The following is a 20,492-nucleotide window of genomic DNA, read 5'->3' on the forward strand; positions in this document are numbered from 1 at the left end:
AATTCCCTCAAACTCGGTTCATCGAACGAACGCAAGAGCTCGTCGATATGGGGGTGGTGGTTGGCCGGGTTGGAGATTGGCCGGAAAATGAAGCGGGAGAGGGGAGGGTTGGAGCTGGGCTGGGAGGGTGTCCATCGCGGGGATGGAGCATCACCGAGCAAAATGGACGGGGGATAGAGGCGCAAAAAGAGCGATGGTTAAAAGCCAGGCTTGAATTCCCATCGATCCTAAGTGGTGGAAAATTTTCGTGCTCGCTGGTACACGATTTTCGGGCCAATGAATATCGCGGTCAGGGTATAGGGTGTAAAGGAATCCGTCCGTTGCACGGACACGTATGCTCGTTGGCTTGAGCCGGAGGGGGTGTGCATCTGTAATCTTGCCGCGGATTTATGCGTCCGCGTGTAATGCGGCATGATTTAAAAGGGTGGGAGGAGGGAAGAAAAATTGCGTCGCGATTTCGATCGACCAGATTCAGAATTGTTGGTAATTAATTGAGCGAAGATATGTGAATGTGTGTATCTAGAAGATATGTATTTTTAAAAGTGGGAAATTACAAGTGAAGATTAATTAAACGGTGTGCTCGTTAGTTTTAAATTTTCGTGTTAATCGAGACTAATGATTATGTCGGGATACGGCCGGTCTTTCAAAGGCAAATGAAGTGTGAAATAAGCGAGAGACAGGTATAAAACGCGGAATAAAAACGCGTACGGTCTGTTGACGATCTGTTTTTATAGGGTAACGGTTATGAGAGGAAAGAAATGGTCGTACACGTGCGCTATTAGTTTCATAAAATTTTCACGCGCGGCTCGGTGAATATCACGGACACCGCGCAGTTATAATAAAATATCTGGAATTGGATGAAGGAGGGTCGACGCAACGAGAATGGAACGATTTTCATCCACGGATTCGTTGAATCCATTAAAAAAAAAAAATCTTGTCTTTTAAGCGTATAGGGGGGGAAAAAAAAAAAAAGAAGGAAATTAATTTGAGCTTTTCTAATGAGGGATATCGTAAATTTGCAAGTGCAGATGTATAATTAAACAGAAATTTTAATATATGTAATTAACGTATAATTAGACAGAAATTTTAATGGAATATATTCGTTGAACGAAATTTCCTCTTTCATTTTGTTCTTTATTATTTTTTTATGATTAAAGAGCAAAATATCAGACGATGAATACTTTTAACAATGCAACAAATTTCTTATAAATATGGTCATACATATAATAACGTCTTATTGATTTCTTAGATAGATAAATTTAATAATTCAGACTTTGAAATCAATCATTTTATTCCCCCAAATTTTTTTATATCCTCTTTTCTTTTATAACTTTTTGCCAATAAGCGATGAAAGAGGTTTTGCAAGATAAATCGTATTATAATATTAAAATGTTCCATGAATTTTTCCTTGATTTTCTTCACCGGCAGAAATTAGAAATTTATTGATCTTTAATGCGAGCGTAATTAGCTGGAACAAGGAAGGCGGAAAAGTAATCGATAATTTCTTCCGTCCAACTTTTTTCTCCTATTTTCCTTACCTCCTTTCCCATTGTTCGATTACCTTAATTACCTTTAATTTCCGTTCCATTCGATCGGATCCTTTTTTTTTTTTTCTTTCTTTTCTCTTTGCTTCCTTGCTTCCCTCTTACATTGTAACTTCTCTAAATTGGAATAATCCCTTCCCCTCAAGTCAACTTTTAAATCGTTTATCAGATTTCCTTTTTTCATTAAACAATTAACCTTTAAATTCGAGCAACGAAAACGACACGAGTATGAATAAATCGGACACGAATTCGAAAAGAAAAGAAATCGCTTCGAATTTCGAAATATCCATGCCTATTACGCCTGCAATCGAGTTTCATCGAGAGAGAAATGAAAAGAAAGAAAGAGAGAGAGAGAGAGAGAAATAAAGAAAAAGAACGCCTCTTCAGCAATTCTTGCAAATATCACGAACCAACGAGTTAGATTTATTCGAGGAGGAATGTAACGGGGTCGCGCGAACTGCCGCCAATTCTCCTCACTCTCTCAATCTTTATCCGGGTATAATGAAGACTCTCTATCTATTTACCTGGCCGCTTATCTCTGTTCCGATTATTTTCCCTTGTCGTCTTTGATTTACGATTCCGGGGCTATATTGTGTTTCGAGGTGGAACGCAGCCTCTTCCTCATGCATAATGCAGCGTCAGGATCAAAGAGCGTTTGGTGCAAGGCACCCGTGTACGTGTCTACGCCCCTACACGCGCGCCTCTCGGTTAAATCTGTGTCTGTTGGTTAAATCGTACGCGTTGAAGCGGGGGAAAAAGTGGCATCGTTGAGGGAATCTGCGCGTGTCCATTCTCGAAACATTTGCGAACGAATGATCCCCTTTGGAGGGGAGGATCTTAACGTTTTCACGAGGTCATTTTTTCATCGGTAAGAAAAATTTGAATTTGATTTTTTTGTTAAAAATTGTAGAGAATTCTTTGTTCGTAGAGAATTCTTTCGTAATTTGGCGGGTTACAAGTTCGTCAACTTAAGAACGATTGCTCAGAGTTTGGATTGACGTCGATTAAGAGAGTGAAATGATAAACGTTGTCGCGAAGATTTATGGAGAAATATCGGCGTATTTAACGATTAATTTATAATCCATTGATCGCACAAGAGGATAAAGCGAGAGGGTTCTCAATAATTTATATTTCCATTAATTTTTAACGAAATTTATATTCTATTTCAGCAAATTGATCAAGATATCAAGGATATTTACGAGCGGTTGCGAACATAAATAAAAGCGCACAACTTACATGCCAGAAACGTTTGAACTATCTCGTGTACCATTATATTAAGCCCGGCGAAGCCACGAACGATCAAAGTTCCGGTAAAATATAGCTTAAGGGCTACAACTGGAGAGTGCCGGAGAAAACGTGACGTAATTCCTTCAATTTTTTATCTCGATTAAAAGAGAGAATTGTTTGAAATATTCTGTAAAGAAAAAAAATTTTGCGATACTTTAGAAAATCCCCGCGAAACAAATTAATCTCGATTTAAATCTCTTCATTGCTAATACAATTTGCGAGACAATGGATGATTGGACAACAATTTTCTCGATCGCGTTAATAGTTGGGAATTTTACATCGAATTAATTTAATCGAAACGAGGACGAATTTGAAATTTGATTGAATGTTACGAAAAAGAAAGAGAGAGAAAGAGAAGGGAAATAGGATTTATGGATTAAAAATAACTATTCTACTCTAGGGAAATTCATGTGGTTTAGTTCGTTTCGAAATTTTAGATGCATAGAATTTTTTAGAAGCTTGTAACTACGAAACTTTGGCGCGCCTTTGACGCTTCCGGTTGTATTGTTGCCGCTCGTTCGTTCGTGTACATGCTATGGCCATTATTCTCTTTTCTATCCTCCCTCTCTCTCTTTCCCTCTCTCTTTCATTTCTATCCTCGGGTGGAATAAACTGCATCGATGAAAAAAAAAAAGCAGCATCGATGCTTTTTAATTCAATTAATACTCGGTTTTATGGCGATCGGCCAATATTTTTTCCTTTTCATTTCGTTAATTTTAATGAACGATTGAAAAAATAGGGAATCTCGTATGAGGCAACGGGTCAATAATTGACGTTGTTAAATCGGAAGCGAAGAAATCCGACGATGTCCCTGATTAAATTCGTAATAAATTCACTGGAAAACGTATTTTATTGAACGTGTTTTTCGTCCTACTTGCCATCGAACGACACGTTGTTCGTGAAATCCTCGTGTTCCTATTATAAGCTTTCGTTTAATCTCGAATCGAATCCCCTTTGTATTCTCTTTCTCGTTTCTTTCTCTTTCTACGACGTGGAATATGGAATATATTAAAGTTTCTCTTCTCAATTTTCATTTCTACGTTTAATTACGTAATCATTAATATCCCGGGATCGATAGCTTCTCGTCTTTCGACCAACGTGATTTAACGAGACACGATTGAATAAGAATAGGCGGTGTGGAAAAATTCAGAATGGAGAGTCGAAGCTAGAAATTATCCAAGTTATCAAAGACGAAGAAACCGATAATTGCAGAGAGACCTTTTGGAAAAAGGGATTCTTGCGGAGAGATGATCGTTCCACTCTCGTAATTATCGATTTTCCATTTTCTTCCAAGTATTAAACGATTAATCTACGTTATTTTTACAAATATATTTTTCCTTTCCCCATTTTTACATCTTTATTTCCATACATTCTTCACAAAATATCTTTGATTATTCTCTTTTTTTTCCCCTGTATGTTTTTAAAGTTCTATAAATTTTCTTTTTTATTTGATTCGTCAGAGAAAAAAATGATCGTCATAGGCAAGTAATTTTTCCAGATAATTTTCGTTTCGTCCTTTTCACGAAAGTAGGTACAATTGTCGTTATTGTTGAGAAGCTGCTATTGGTAATATCGTTACAGTTGCACGAATGGTTTTCGCGTCCACTTTATTATACCTTCTCTCCGTATCAAGTTTTCGCACAGTAACATGCGCACGTTTTCATACAGAATCTCGAAATTGTTCAGAACACCGAGAATGTATTACGGGCCTTTGTGTTCGTGCCGTATGGCCTTAATCTTCTTCAGTATCGTAAACAAAGGATCTTGTCCCGTTACATTGTCGACCTATCAGGCTTTTTCATCCCTCGTCATACCGGCAAACTTTCACATGCTCCCCTTGTTTCGCGAATTTAACCGTGGTAAGAAATTTGGTGAAATAACTGACACGATAACAATGAATTATTACACGTCTCTTTGCATCATGAATTCGTATATTCAAACACTCTCCTCTTTAATAATACAACTTTATTTATAAAGTTAAAATTGAATAATTCGATCAGATACGAAACAATAATTCCATCTCTGTTTTTAGAATACACCAAGATGATTTATTTTCGAGAGAAAAATCCTTTTCTGAGTAATCGAAAATTTGCTCGAATAGAAAAAGAAACATTTCTCATCGACATCCCTTCGATCCAAAACGAAGATCGGTTTCTTTAATTAATATTATTAACAATTCCAATTGATATCCAAGGGATATCAAAACGATGCTCTCTCGATCCCTACGAGTGACCATATTACTCTTTCGCTCGCCATATGGGGCAAGCACGACATCCAAAACGAGTGGAACAGGGTAAGGACACCGATGAATTGATGTTCACAGGGAGAGCAATAAGGTCGGGCGAGATTTATACCGGTCCTTAAATCAAGCGCATCGCATTCTTCACGAGGATTGGCACGGAATCGACGTGGTCAGCCTCTCCATTCGATCAGCTGTAAAGTTTATTCGAATTTCCAGATTAGAAGATAGGGGAACGACGACGTCGAATCGTCCGTCACGAGAGCACGCGTTTGCACGGACGATAAAATACCAGGATTTTATGAGCCTTCCCTTGTAACGAGCCCTTAATTTTCTCGAAATCCCGGCTGGATTACCTCCATGGTGTCCGTACGCACCATACGCGTCTATAATTCCTGTGCAATAAACAAGAAATATTTTGATTGCTAATTTTACGTAACTGCGCGACTGGAAAATTCGTGGAAAATGTTTGTCGAGTCTTTACGTGGGATTAGTCGTGGACTTAATTCATTAACAGATAAGAGTTTCTTCTGGAAGGATGGGAAAGATGGGTGTTTCGCGATATTGGGTAATATTTCTTTGAAATATTCAGTCAAATGGCGTCTATCTAGAAATAATCCAGAAGATTTAGATTAATCTTTTGGATTATTCTGTGTAAAGATTAATTATTAGTTATTCGAATTTGAATAAAATTAGGATACTTTTAATTTTTAATTTTTCTTTTTTTATTTTTAGAATTGTGCATTTCGACCAAGACAATAATATATCCGAAATTTCTTTGATTGTTATAGATATCTCGAGATATAAAACCTTCTTCATTTAAGTAATTCCATTAATCTGAATAAGGCTTTGAATTAGAAGTTCGTGCAACGTTTTTACTAGATGTTAGCGATATAAACGTGTTTCATGAAATATTGTTTGGTTTATTCTATGTAGAATTAATTGATTTTTCTTCTCCACTGGAAACAAAGTTAATTTCTTAATTTCATTTTAACAAACAAAATATGAGAGAAGTGAATATCGTTTGCATAATGTTTGTAGGATGTTTTTATCTCGTGCATAGTTCGTCGTCAAAAGATATCGAATAATAACATCAATTCGATTGATGTTATATCATAATTTATTTTATTTTCATTTTGGCTTTCATGCACTTCATGTGTGCATACAAATAAATCTTCCTGTATTACAACATAATTTAGATTAATTTTTAGACGATGGTACAATAACTTTTTTGACCAATAATGAATAATGCATTTAATAATATTGGAAACAAAATTATTGGAACAAAAATTATCATATTTATTTTTATTATCTTTAAAGTCATTAGTTTTCAAAAATAAAAATCGTGCTCTTTTCGTTTCATAATGCACGGAGGAAAGGAAAGAATCCTCGATGATGTCGTTTTTGGACGAAGAGTTCTTCATAGTTACACACGCTTGACGCAAACTCTCGTGCAAATCTGAATTCACTTACGAGTGTGGATTCTCCGATAGAAAAATCGTATATCGGTACACGATTGTAGCAATAAGTCGTTTCCATTCTTTGCGGTTCATCCAAGAGTAATGTCGAGCAGGTTGAACTCCTCGAGCAAGTTTTGTCATGGAGCCATGGCTGCTCCACAATGCCACATGCAACTCGAATTGATTTCGAATTCCTACAATTCGAAGCAGGAACTCTTCCACGATTCTGTGGATCCATTCCGCTTCCTCTCGACGCGATATCTGTTGGGAAATTCGGCAACGCAGACAATGCTTTTGAATATGTATATTCATCATCGTTAACCATATACGATTCCGTCTTGTTTTCGCCTGTAATAATGAAATTGAAATCGTGTACTGTTATTTGATACATGGGCTGAGCAAGAAAAGTATGATGAGTCGAAAACAATGAAATTTTTCAGGAGGAAAGGCTATGGAAATCAATTTGTTTCACATATAAAAATCAATGACAGAGTTTCGAGATATTGATCTTCGATTTGTGACAATTTTATAATCGATAGGAATATACAGAGGACGCGAAGAATAAGATAAGAAGAAATATATCTCACAAGAATGAGATTTTTTTTCGATATTCGTGTAGTTAAGGAATCAAATATGATGCTTGTTTATTTCTTAATTTGTATTCGTACATTGGTATCATTTTAATTAATTTATAATGTATACGTATTACTTGGAAGATTATTTTTGACTCTCTCTCTCTCTATATGCAGTTATTACTAATCAGTGAATCAAGATTGTTTTCATTCTTTTTAACAAATTGAAACTTTAGAAAAGGAGAATAGGTAATTTTGTGTGAAAAATTGTTGTAGTATTTCTCGAATTCTGTAAATTAATCGGGGCAATAATCTATACAACTCAACCTCCCCCGATAATTTCGATTCGCATTGATTTCACAAGTAAAATTGCGCGTTGATTCAAAGCGAAGGGAGACAGCGTAATTTAATTAAGTTGTAAAACGCATTCGTGTATTTCAGTTTACATTTTGTGTAATTACCTGGTATAATCACAAATCCATAGTGTCGGTCAACTGTTCTATTAATTCATCGATGTCAAACTTTGTCTGAATTCGTTGCACTTTCAATTCGCAAAGCTATTAGCAAAATGTCGAGTGGATGAAAATTTGTAATCATTCACAACCATGTCACGAGCTATTTTCTCTAAAATTATTGCAAACATCGATCTTTTCTTTTTTTTTTTTCTTTTTCTTTAGATTCGTGGTACACGAAAGCCAATCATTTAAAATGAATTTTTGGGATGAATTTCAAAATGTGATGATCTAAAAAATATATATCTTCAGCAAATTCTTATGTATAAAATTGTGTAAATGATATCCGCAATAACTTCAGAGAAAATATCTTGTTGTTAGCTCTTTGTGCATTCAAATATTTATAGAATATACTTTTATCACAGGTTAAACCGTGATTCAACAGGAAGAGCAAGAAAAGTGATTAAATTTAAGCTATTTGGTTGCAAGAGAAGTAATACCAAGAGAAGAAAACAAGTTGAAATTAAACACATTCCCCCCATTCGACTTGATTTATTCTTCGAATAAATCTTCCCCATTTTCTCTCGATCTTCTAGACAATACCGTTAAGTGATTTTAATAGAATCTTCTTGCGTTTCATCGCGAGTGCAATCGGACGAACAATCGATCGCAAAATGTCCGCAGTTCCACGAAGAGACGATTTCGTGGATTTCATTCTCTCGTTTCTACGCAACGTACGTTCAGACATTTTTTTTTTTCTTTTTTTTTTTTTTCGTTTTGTTTTTATCCTCAACGTGAAATTCTCTGGTCACGAGATCGAAGGAAAACAAATGCAACTGCGAACGAATGAACACATTGTCGTCTGTAACGATGTTTGAAAGCAAGGTATTCTGTCGAGAAAGAGGAGGAGTTGCATTTTTGCAAAACGAATCTTTGGAAAACTTGTCGATATCGCGGCAAGAAGAAGCGTATAACATAATAATTTTGTTATTAATGAACGAACATAAACGAGAATGAAACGAGAATTTCGATCAATGAAGGTGAAACTGAAAGATGGATATCTCGAGATTGGATCTCGAAGACGATTTCTCGATATTCGTAAAATTAATTTCAAAAAATTAAGTGTGTCAAACTTATGTTCACAATGTTAACAAGAACGGAGTCCACGCGTGCAATTAAAGAAAATATCATGCTCGGTATTCGCGCTATAAATCTCACTTAAGGAAATCAATTTCCCACGGGGATAAGTTTGTTAACAGCTCGCTATTTCTTCGCTCGACGATATTCTTTGAGAGCAATTTGTTTGGAAGATAAATGGACGTTCATTCGATAATTGCAATTGGTGCTGTTCATAATTGAGTTTGAGAAATTATTTTCTGTGAAAGCTACGAAATTTACGACTTAATCTAGAATAAAAATTACATCACCATCTCCGTATATATATTGAATCGTTCGTTTTTATTAAAAATTTATTAAAAGAACAATCGTATTGTTCCGTATAAAAATTCTACAAGAAAAAGAAAAGAAGAACCGTGATGGACAAGAAGGAGAAAAAAAAAAAAAGAAAATTCATTTAACCATAGCCAGGTTTCATTCCAGGATATACTTTCTCTTTTCACTCGACCTCGACGAAGGGAGAAAATATTTTTGGCCACAACGACTGTGTCTGTCGTATTCCAAAATCCTTTGGTTTCTCTCGTTTCGTGTCATCGTCGAGTTTCGAGTGGATGAGCCGTCTCGTGGAGCAGACTATCGTCAAATAGAGCCGACACGAGTGGCTCCTAACCAGCTTTCCAGCTTCGTTCCCGCGTCCTCCTCGGCGCCCCTTGACCCATGTGAACTCGAGTGACGCAGCATAAATTACAAAAGCTCGTAGACTTTCGTCGCCGAGGCACGAAGTTTAAGGCGGCTTCGCGAAAAGTTTGAATATCTAGGAATCTGACCCTCTTTTCTTCTTCTTCTTCTTCTTCTTCTTCTTCTGTTTTTTTTATTTTTGTTTTTCTATTCTACACACGATACGATTCTTCAACGCGATACGATTCTCTGGAGGACGATCTTTGGTTGGAATATAGAAAACAGTGTCGAGAATCGTCAGGAGAAAAAATTTCTCTCGATAAAGTAACGAAAGAGAACACGAGAGATTTATTAATGATCAAGTTGATCGATATTAAATCTAAGGATAAAGTGAAATTTTTAACTTTGTCACAAATTTCGATACTTAATCTTTAATTGATATATGTTTAAGTAGCTACAATACAAGGATGAGATGTGCGAATAACATTGTAAAAGCAAGAAAAAGAATATTTTCATTGGGAAGTAACCACTTTCTACTGTGTTAACAAATAATCGATTGTAATTATTAATCGAATATTTCAATTACAACAATCATTGATTAAATATTTTCGCTTATTATTTAATTTACAAGATCATCGAATTAATCGGATAAATTATCATGGAAAATGGAACGGAAGAGCTGTGAAGAATTCATAGAGTTTCGTTCGTATGGGGATTGTTCGTGTGATAGGATGGTTTGACCCGACGTTCGACAAACAGATAACGTTGACATTTGTAATGTATCATGCGAATATCGGTGGCATACAGTGATAGAGTTGCAATGACGAATATTGCCAAATTCGTGCACCGTGAATATTCGATTCTCGTAAATCAGTCGAAGATCCAACAATCATTCACACCAACTAAATATCCTTGCTATTTTTTTTTCTTTTCTTTTTTTTTTTTTTTTTTTTATTCAACAATTCTTCAATGATATATTCGTTTCATTAATAACAGACGAGTTATTGTGGTTTTATAAAAATGTTTCGAATTATTAGGATCCTTGTTTTTGATATTTTGTTTCCCTGTTAAAGAGAGGGAAAATATTTGAAAAATAACGACGTATACGTGTCGAAAAATGAAAATTCTCATTTTACCACATAAACATTGGACAAACATTTAATTGATAGCCGTACGTACGGCTCGTGAAAATGAAATTTAATTTTGCACTTCGCGATATTTATATTTTTTAATCAATGAAGAGATTGGGTAAATGATGTCAAATTTATTTTTACTCGGGTGTAAAAATTATGGTTACAATGAATCCAGTATAATTGGTTTTGATTATCAGAGAAACAATTAATCCACTAGACATTGATATTTATTGTACAACTGTCCGAAACACGTAAAACTAACAAAAATTCGTAAAAAAAAAAAAAAAGATCAATATTAATAACGTTATACACTCGCGAACAATTTTGAAATAAATTCAGAAATATTGTGAAAATTTTCACAATATGTGAAACAAAAAGGAATCGAAATAGCTTTATAATGATTTATAATGATTAAAAGTTCCACTTACAAGAGTTCGATCGAGGTATTACTATTTCTCTTCCGCAACACGAAGCAATAACGTTTCATTAAATTTAAAGTATCTTAAATTATAAATTTTCACAGCGAGTGGAAGGAGAATGGATAAAATTTCAAATTTACAATGACTTTTGAATTATAGACGATTCCTCTTAAGATATCTATACACGAGATTCGAATATTTCGTCAAACTAAATAATTTTGATTAACACGCATCTATATATATATTTAAAATATTAAACGCAATCGTCTAAAATGTTAAAAATATTAAAATGTTAAAAAATCCCACCTTTATTTATATTCTATCATATTTCTTTCCAAGAACGTTTCATTAAAAGGATCTCGAGTCAGCTTCTTTCGAATCAAAGTGTCGAACGGTCGAAAGAAAACACTCGTAAATATATTAAGAAATCGATCGCGTGCTACGAGGAACGAACGAGGAGGAGAAATTAAACGAACGATAGAATGCACTTTCTTCGTTTATTTCTCGTTTTCACCGTTTTCGCTGGGACGCACAAACTTGTAGGATATTAATAAAGTTCTGGGCCGGTAAAGCTAGACGGTATCCTTTTTCGTCTCTAAACCGGAGACTCTTTAAAAGTTACCCTTCAGGGAAATGAAATTCCTACGGATTCCAGAGGCTAAGAGCGACTAAGCATCGGTAACTAAGGAAACTCGTTAACGAGGGTATCTAAAAAAGTTTTGCAACCATACGAACCTTACCAACTAGGACTAACTAACGGGCCTGATAAAGTGCGAGAGAAATCGTGCATTCCTCCGATCAAGATTCCTTTTCTCGAGATAAGTAATTTTTGCCAGTCGATTCGATCGAATTTTCATTCAATGCGTGAAAATTGAATTAATAGCCAATTTATGAACAATTCCTTTCTTCGTTTGAAAAAAGAAAATTAGTAATTCCGTTCTGCAATTTAAATAATCCTCAGTTTCGAAAAATTGACTTATTCCAAGCATTTGTTTCATTCCTTTTAATTCAATTTTCTTACCATTTTCAGAACGTCTTGTTCCTCGTTTCGAGATTCCGCCTATAAACTATCTATCGTCTACCCCCTTTCGTAACACCGATTATTCAAAGACCGATACCGATCTTTCGTCCCCGAATTCCCCCCTCCTGGAATTCACGCGGCTCAACGAGCAAAATTAACAAGGATGTAGGAATTAGCGACGTATAGAACGGGGAACAGCAATCGGTCCACCCTCGTCACAGGAACGTAATGCCATAAGGGATGTTTGCGGGCGATAGTTTGCGGGCATCGTGGCAATTACTGATTATGCGGCCAATCGGCACGAGACAGGGGAATACCGACTACCACAGCTTGAGACGAGAGAATGATCGAGCGTGGCTTGCAGTTGCACGGATGCAACTGCCGTTGCACCTGCCAACCGTCGCATCTATTGTTGTATGTATGTACAGCCCAATCTCTGCAAACGGTCTAATGCGGTCACATTGGCGAAAATTATCGGCTCGATGCGATTTTGATGGAGATCGATGATGCGACCGAGGAATACGAGATCGAATGGAAAAATTTTCCTTTTTTTTTTTTTTTTTTTTTCTTTCTTTCTTTGATCAATTATCACGATTTTATTTTATTATCCGGTTTTTCCTGTTTGCAACGTGCGTTATTAGTTTACGAGTTTGTTGACCAACGATGTCCAGAGATTGTTGATTCTTTTATGCAATATAATTTTTGTCATAAATCGAAATATAAAATAATTATGTAATTATTCTTGTAGATATCTCGTTGAAGAAAGGTACAGGGATGTATGAAATTTGGTAGCTCGTTAGAAGGCAATCGCGTCCGTATACGGAGCAAACAATCACGGACATCTGGAGAATCAGAAGGGCAGTCTGAGTTCGCGTGGCAAACAATTATCGTGATTATTATGTTTGCGTCACGAGGCGAAAATTGAACAGTGCTCCGACACGTCTTAATTGCCTCGAAGAGAACTCGCGTTCAACATAGTAATTAAAGCGGATATTCCAACGTACCAGGCATCGAATTATTTTAAAAAAGCATTATTACAACGTGCAAACGTTGTAAACGATCCTTCAAATTTCAGGAAAACAGAAAGAAACGAGTGATAAAAATTACACGAAAAATAGAAATCTTCGTTATCCGAAAGAAATCGTGTATTCCTCCTCCTCTGTAATCGACAACAAGATCCTACTCTACTTTTCCTTCCTCGTGTTTACTAGACGAATCACCAGAAGAAGATTCGAGTGTAAATAAAGCATCTGATCAATTCGATTCTCTGTCGAGAGAAACGTTCTCTTCGTTCTCTCAAGGAAATCGTCATCCACACAATTTTATTCCGTCTCGATTGAAATTCGATTATTAATATTTCAGGAGCGGTAGAACGACTTTTGGTCGGAGGGGGTTGGAGGGTGAAATTCCGACCGGTTGACCGCGGCTCGTCGTCTGTAATGACTTTTCTCGGGGACCGATTGCACTGCGGGGAGAACTAGAGGGAAGAATCAGCGGCGGCTGAAAGAGGGTAGGGGAGCAAGGTTGAGCAGCTAATTGAAAGTTCTGACCGGGGGTTGGAAAGTAGAGGCGTCGATGCCGCCACTGTAATTGGCCTGGCTATTATTAACGCCGTGGCGTGGCCACTTATTTTAATGGACTGTAGGCGCGCAAATCTCGGCTCCCCTTTTCCTTGATCAACGGGATTCCCAGTCGATTGTCGCCCCGATACGTTCATTTGCCTAAGTGGGCTTCGGTGTTGCGCACAGGTGCGTGCAACTTGGAGTATAAAGGATATTCTCGTTACGCAGGATGGATTAATTGGAAGCTCGAATATTCCACGTTTGCAGTTTTCTTCGAGAAATAGTGAGTTATAAGATTGATTGAGCTTTTGAATCTCGTGTTTGGTTTTCGCCTCTGTCAGATAGAGAGGAAACGAATGAAATTTTCTTAGTATCGATCATCTTGTATTTTCGATACAAAGTAAATTCATTTGTTAAGCAATAGGATTTTTCCATAAAATGCAAAATTGTGCAAAATTGTTTTCGAATTTGAATAATATATTGTATTAGTATATAAAAAAGAGAAAAAAGAGGATTTTGTAATAAAAATCCTCTAGGTATCCAGAAAGATATTCCAAAGACAGCCAATGATGAATTTCATACGTTAATCCTTTCCTCGTCTATTATTCATTCTCTACATCCACAGTTGCCACTAATTGTTCCATTTAAAATCTTCTTTAATAAATCATCGCCACTGTAAAGTAAAACCGTAAAGCGAGCGCGATTTTATTTCGGAAAAATGAAATGGAATATATAATAGAGAAAAACGGAAGTGGAAACTTGATAAGTCAGGTTGGGAATTTTGGAAATGCTCTGGCCGGAGCAGAGAGATCAAGGCAATCAGAAGTTTGCTCATTTCGCGAAGTAAAGTGGGAGGTGTTGGTCGTGGCAGGTGGTGGCCGAATACCGATATCCTTCGAACGATTCCGCGCGACCGCAACCGATCTCGCTAAGTGTTCTCGGAATTCCACTCGATGGTCGCATTCTGAACGTCCTGCGGGAAAGTCCGTGGCTGCCTTCTGTCACCTAAATCAATTAAATATCTCGCGGTGTTAGCCTTTCTCGCCACGCCCCGCCGCTCTTCGCGTTCAACATAGTTTACTCGGAAGACGGATGCCGCAACGTGCCGCGGGCATTATAAATTGAAAATGGATCAGGGCTACGTGTTCGTTTAACCGTTCGTAATACCTTTTCCACGATGTGTGAGCACGATTATTAATTATTTTCCTATCCATCGATTTCACCGATCATGCCCGATGATACGTTTAAATACCGATACCCACCATTATCGCTGCTTTGATTCATTTTCAACGTAACATTTGGATTATTCGCTGCAACACCAAACGGTCGAAAAGCTCGGAAACGCATCGTTGAAACGCGAATCATTTGCATTTCGCGATAGCAACGGTGTTGTTACGATTTATAGACGATCTAACGATTTCTCTACTGAGCTATTGTTCGATAACGATAATCGATCGTTATTACGAGCCTGCTTTTAACCGCCATTCCTTTTGTTCCTGCCCTTAATCGATGATTAATTATTTCGTTTACCGCTCCTCGATCTTCCTTTTTTACGAGTTTTATCAAGTTTCGTACGAGTTTCCTATTTTGAAGATTTTTTTCTCATCGATCCGATCGATTATATTGCGATTCTAATATTTTCCGGTAATCGTAATACGGCCAGCGGTCGAAAAATTACCAAATAACGCGAGACAATTTCGAAACGAGATGGTAGAAATATCATCCGTTTTGTTCGATATACCGTCGAAACGAACTCGTATTGTTCCATAAACCACCCCTTGTACGCTTTATTCGCGAGCCACGACGGAATCTCCGTGCATTGTTATCGTTATCGCGTGCACGCACAAATGATGTCGGAGGAACCTTGATGAAACGATGGGTTATTATCGATATTGTTCCTCGTCGATTTCGAGCGATTAAAAAAGTAACCTAGATTATTAGGACTGTTAAAATTACTCGCTCGTCGCTCGTTTATCGAGTTTGTTAAATATACGTGTATACATTGATCTCTAAAATAACAACAATCATCTCTTTTGTTCCCATCGAATATAAAATATTCAATAGGAGTCGTGCGGTATATACGTGAATTATTTATAACGCAAAATTCGCGACAATATTAAATCCACATGAATGATAAAATTCTTCGTATACGTATTGAATTAATCTTCCAATAATTCATAAATTAATTACTATTATGTAAAAAAAAAAAAAAAAAAAAAAAAAAAAAAAGAATCAACGTTTCAAACGAGAATTGAATTCGATGCATTTTTAAGCACACATACACCCTATATTTTTTTCATACACCTCATCGATGTCGAGTTACGAAACCACTCGAAAACTCTCCAATAAAGTAGCAATTAATTTCCCTTTCGCCACTCGAATTTACCATCGATTTGCCGCGCAAGCAACCGAGCTTCTGAATATGCAAAAATATCCCTCCCTCCCCAACTTGTTTCATCGCGGCAATCCCGGTTCAAAAATAACAGATGATTTCGCGAGCGCGTCATAAATCCAACTAGGGATTGGCCCCCTTAACAAGATATATTACTCACGATCGTCCAAATACCGCGAGAATATGCAAAACTCCGCATTTATTCATTCCACAAATTCCGGCTATCATCTTGCAAAAAAAAAAAAAAAAAAAAAAGAAAAAGGAGAGAAAGAAAAAAACCCTAAACGTATCCACGCTCTAAATCGCGATTTAATCTCTCTCAACCACAGACCAAAAATCTTCGATTTTTCTTCGAAAAAATTAAAACCTCGTACGAATTAACGCAACACTCGTGAACGGAAACGTTATCTAAACGATCTTTTGTCCCTTCTGTTATACATTTTTTTTGAAATTACAGAACGTGAAACAAGGATAAGTACGACACTGGAAAGATCGAACTTGAATTCTTAACCGAACGATCAACAGCGCGCATAATGGCGGCGTGGCATTCGATTTGAGAGCGGTCCGTGTAAACAGCTCGTTTAATCAGATCAGATGTACACGCGACGCTGTCTAAAGTCGTGAAACGCCCCGTGGTATTGCTCATTAAAGGGAAGAAGGGCGGAACGATAGTGCCGACGCAGGATATCCACGACGACACGGTCAACTATCGCTAGGCACACCTGTCAGCCGAGGAATCAAGTCGTTTGTTACGTTAATTGCTCTCTCGTGTCGCATGCATTAGAGCGGCGATCTTTCACGGTTTACTACCTGTTCTTCGCTTCGTTGATCCGTGAACCTGCCACCCGTGCCCCTTTATGCTTTGTGTGTACGTTGGGTTGGAATATTTGATCGAGATGATCGATCGGACGGCAATTAACATCGTGCACGTGTTCTTAAGAACATCTAATTAATCATTAGAGATTAGAGAAGAGGAACAGAAAGGGAAGAGGAAAGGGTGTCGCTTTAAAATTGACTTTTGATGAGGATTTTTCTTTCGTTCAGTTTGCTCTTGATTTGCTATGCGATTCTATTTTTAATTTTTGCTCGAGACACGTTCTTGGTTATTCTCCAATTAGCAATAGTGGAGAATAAGAGTAGAGTTAATAAAAGAAAGTCGCAATTTTAGAAAAGGAAATTAAAAGAATTCGAGTAGGATTGAACTTTTTTTTTTGAATTGTGCAAGATAGTTTAAAACAGCAAGACTTATACAATTAAACAGGTTAATTATAGTTAGAAGAAACGTATACAAAATTTTGTATTTGTAATCTCTTTATTTCCTTAACGCATCTATAAAATTCTTTCTATCTTCGAACAGCTTCGTTCTTTCGCATCTTTATTGATTGTCCATTAATTGATGAATTAATTGACTGTTTCTTTCTTTCGGGCTTACGATTCATCCTTAAACTCTACGCTTTGCTATGGGTAACCGATATCACGGTTTCTAACTCAATTGATCCCTAATTAAAAATTCCAATCAATACCCGTTATCTCTAATCACAAGATCCGCGTAGAAAAATTTACTTGATGCAATCTTTCGTCTCGTTTAGAATCTTGTGCAAGTCGTTGAGGGCTTCCGTTTGAGCGTCCGCGTGGCATTTCACAGCTTCCTTCAACTGTTTCAGAATCGAGACCTCGGCGTTTTTAACGGTGGTTTCCAGTTGCCGCGAGACCTGTTTCCTCTCTTTCATAGCGTTTTTCGTCTCCTTCGCCACGCACTTAACAAACTCGTTCGTCTCCAAACAGTCTTTCAAGATTTGTTTCATCGAGCTCTTGATGGCCTTCACCGTTTTCAACTGCTCGTCGCACTTCGTCTTCGCGGCCTGGAATCCAATCACGGCCTTCTCGTTGCAGATTTTTACCTTCTCGTCGTATTTCGCTTTCACGTCCCGAAGATTCTCCACCTTACCCTCCGAGCACACCTGCAACAAGTTTATCTCGGCCGTGAATCGTCTGACTTGACGCGGTTCGAAGAGATTCACAAGCGTATTACAAATTCGAAGTAGAATCTCCATGAAAATAAGGTAAACGATAACTTTTTGAATTCTTTCTTTGTCTTTGTCACTTGAGTTTAAATTCTTTGCTATCGTAATTCTTTCCAATCTCATTATTATTAATAGCACGATGGGATCGAGTTCGATAGGTGTTTAATTAAATTCAATTCGATAAATTATTATATACGCGGCAAACAGAATCGTTGTAATTTTATATATTCGTAAAGAAATAATTTTTTCGATTCACACCATTTTTGGGAATTCATTCGTACAAATAATCTCGAGTCTTGTTCGAACTCGGTTCCCATCGTTACACGATAATTTTAATTGAATTACTCGTCAATCATGATCGATGATACCTTTATAGTTTGTCGAATAACCTCCTCGACCTTTTTTATCTCCTGCCTTAAGAGTTCCTCGTTCTTCTTCATCAACTCGCTCAGTTCTTTGGCAGTTTTCGAGAGCAGCTCCGACACTTCTTTCATCTTCTGCTCGATGTCCATTCTCGTTTGTGGAATGATAGAGGTAAAAGTGTCGATCGAAGCTTTTCTTATATCCTTGTAGCTTTTGCCGCGTCTCGATATCACGTTCACCTTCGAACCATAAAAATTAAAAATTACTCTCTCTCTCTCTCTGTCTCTGTCTCTGTCTCTTTCTCTATTCCTCTTCTCTCTTCGATTTCGTTAGAAAGAGAATCCTTACGTAATCTATCCTCTGCCCCGACTTTTCCCCCAATATAATATATTCCACGTATTTTGCAATTCATACTCACCATTGCGTCTCGCGCGTACCTCGAAGCGTGATTCGCTCGGAGCAACTGTTTAAACATTCTACCATACATTCTAACATTTTCTTCCTCGATATTACGTTACCACATCTCTAAGGATACTCTTACAATTTGCTTCTTCGTCGATCTTGGAGGAATTGAATTTGTGGGTGAAAAAGGGACGGTGAAACCGCGCGTTAAATTGAAACGTTCCCCTCCCCCCCTTTTTAGTATTCTTACACGCGCGAGACGCAATTCCTCGTGCTCGTTCCCTCTCCCATGATATTCCACATTTTTCACGAGGATTATTTGTCTCCAGGTGATAGGGGGGGCGAGTTGGAATCGGGGAGGGAAACGTTTGGAAATTTCATTAGCGGGAGGAATTTCATTAACTGAAATCCATCCGCGACGAAACGATATAGAGAGGTATCGAAAGGGGGGAAAGGAGTTCAACTTCAGTCGATAGAATAATTCACGAGGGCGGAGGGCGTTCGCGCTATTTATCGGTCTTGACAATTTTTTTCGAGAGAAGGAGCGTGACTCGGTTGAGGAATTATTTATTTTCGTCTCATATCGGGGGACTCGTGTCGAGGCTCGAAGGTGGAGGAGGCGAGCCCGAGAGCACGATCGTGGACGAAACGACGAAGTGAGAAATTCAGAGGGTGATATATTAAAGTGATCGAACTCGTGATCATAAACAACACGGGTTAAGAAAGATTTCACGAGGAGGAGGAGGATTGGTACATCCGTGAGAGATTCTTCGGGGAAAAGATGTAAAACAGGAAATTTAAATAATATTGGTGCATGGTCGTAAAGCGAGTTGTTCAGTTTCAGGAAGGATGAAAAACAAATATCTTTATTATTATGCTGGTTGAAACTTAATTTTGTTTTCACACCAAAAATTTCTTATTAGTATATTCAAGGAGTAAAATAGAAAAATGGTTAGTTAGAGCCTGTCGTGTTAAATGATAGGTTAACCTTCAATTCGATGACACGACGTCAATTCGAGGGATCTGAAATTAGAAAGAATTATTTCATTTATATATAATTACTTTTTATTTATTATCTGATTTTTATTATATCGAGGTTTTTTTCCAAGAAAGGTTGTGGCTTATTATTTTCTTGTTACTCAGTATTTTATATTAGTTTTGTTATTATATATTGCTTTTGTATTGTTTTCTTGATATTTATAATTATATTAAAACGTGTAGAGTAATATCAAATTATATTATCAAATTATAATGATAAAAATACCAATACAAATATTCGATAAAAAGGAAAATACTAATTCCCAAAAGATTCAAAAAAATCTTCTCTATGGGACTTAAAGACTAGTTCAGTTTAAAGTAATTATGAAAAAAAAAGAAAGAAAGAAAGAAAGAAAGAAAGAAAGAAACAATAGCATGTTTTTTATACAATCGATTCTTCGTTGAATTATGAAGTACGTAGCATAAAATATTCAATTAAATTCATAGAGGAATATGAATAGTCAAATGATTTCAATTGAAGGTTAAACATCTACTGGATTGTAGTCCAATTAATTTGTTGTCATTTCGAAACACAATCTTTTTATCCTTCTTATCAACTGCTTTATATAACACACTCCAAATAATTATATAAAAGAACATAATTAAGAATGTTCATCATTTGTTCCTTCGTAGCTCTTAAACAGATGCCCTCATTGACACTTTGTCCATCGAGTTCGTATAATTTTCAAATGACAATCTTGTGGAACATGATAAAGTTTCATGGTAAAGGCATCATCGTAGAAGAATCTCCTTTTTGGGGAACGTCGTGAAACCGCGGAGGAATTCCTTA

General features: G+C 36.9%; 2 protein-coding genes across 16 annotated transcripts in view; one reads left to right on the plus strand and one right to left on the minus strand.

Annotated features, from left to right (window-relative positions):
* LOC122713572 (disks large 1 tumor suppressor protein) overlaps positions 1 to 20,492 on the plus strand; it is a 524,720-nt gene that overhangs the window by 96,482 nt on the left and 407,746 nt on the right. The gene's annotated exons all lie outside the window — the stretch shown is intronic.
* LOC122714667 lies at positions 17,222 to 18,505 on the minus strand. The gene is made up of 2 exons (XM_043936251.1): positions 18,268 to 18,505; positions 17,222 to 17,836 (listed from the first exon to the last, which is right to left on the minus strand). Exons 1-2 carry the CDS (start codon positions 18,409 to 18,411, stop codon positions 17,435 to 17,437), a joined length of 546 nt encoding a protein of 181 aa, XP_043792186.1. The 5' UTR covers positions 18,412 to 18,505; the 3' UTR covers positions 17,222 to 17,434.

The sequence above is a fragment of the Apis laboriosa genome, unplaced genomic scaffold, assembly GCF_014066325.1.
Source record: "Apis laboriosa isolate Shangri-la unplaced genomic scaffold, ASM1406632v1 scaffold104_cov149, whole genome shotgun sequence".
In the NCBI taxonomy this organism is placed as follows: domain Eukaryota; kingdom Metazoa; phylum Arthropoda; class Insecta; order Hymenoptera; family Apidae; genus Apis; species Apis laboriosa.

Coding starts and splice junctions, on each gene's coding strand:
- LOC122714667 (XM_043936251.1), bottom strand. CDS start 18,411: ATGGACATCGAGCAGAAGATGAAAGAAGTGTCGGAGCTGCTCTCGAAA. Junction 17,837..18,267: donor TTATTCGACAAACTATAAAG/GTATCATCGATC, acceptor AACTTGTTGCAG/GTGTGCTCGGAGGGTAAGGT.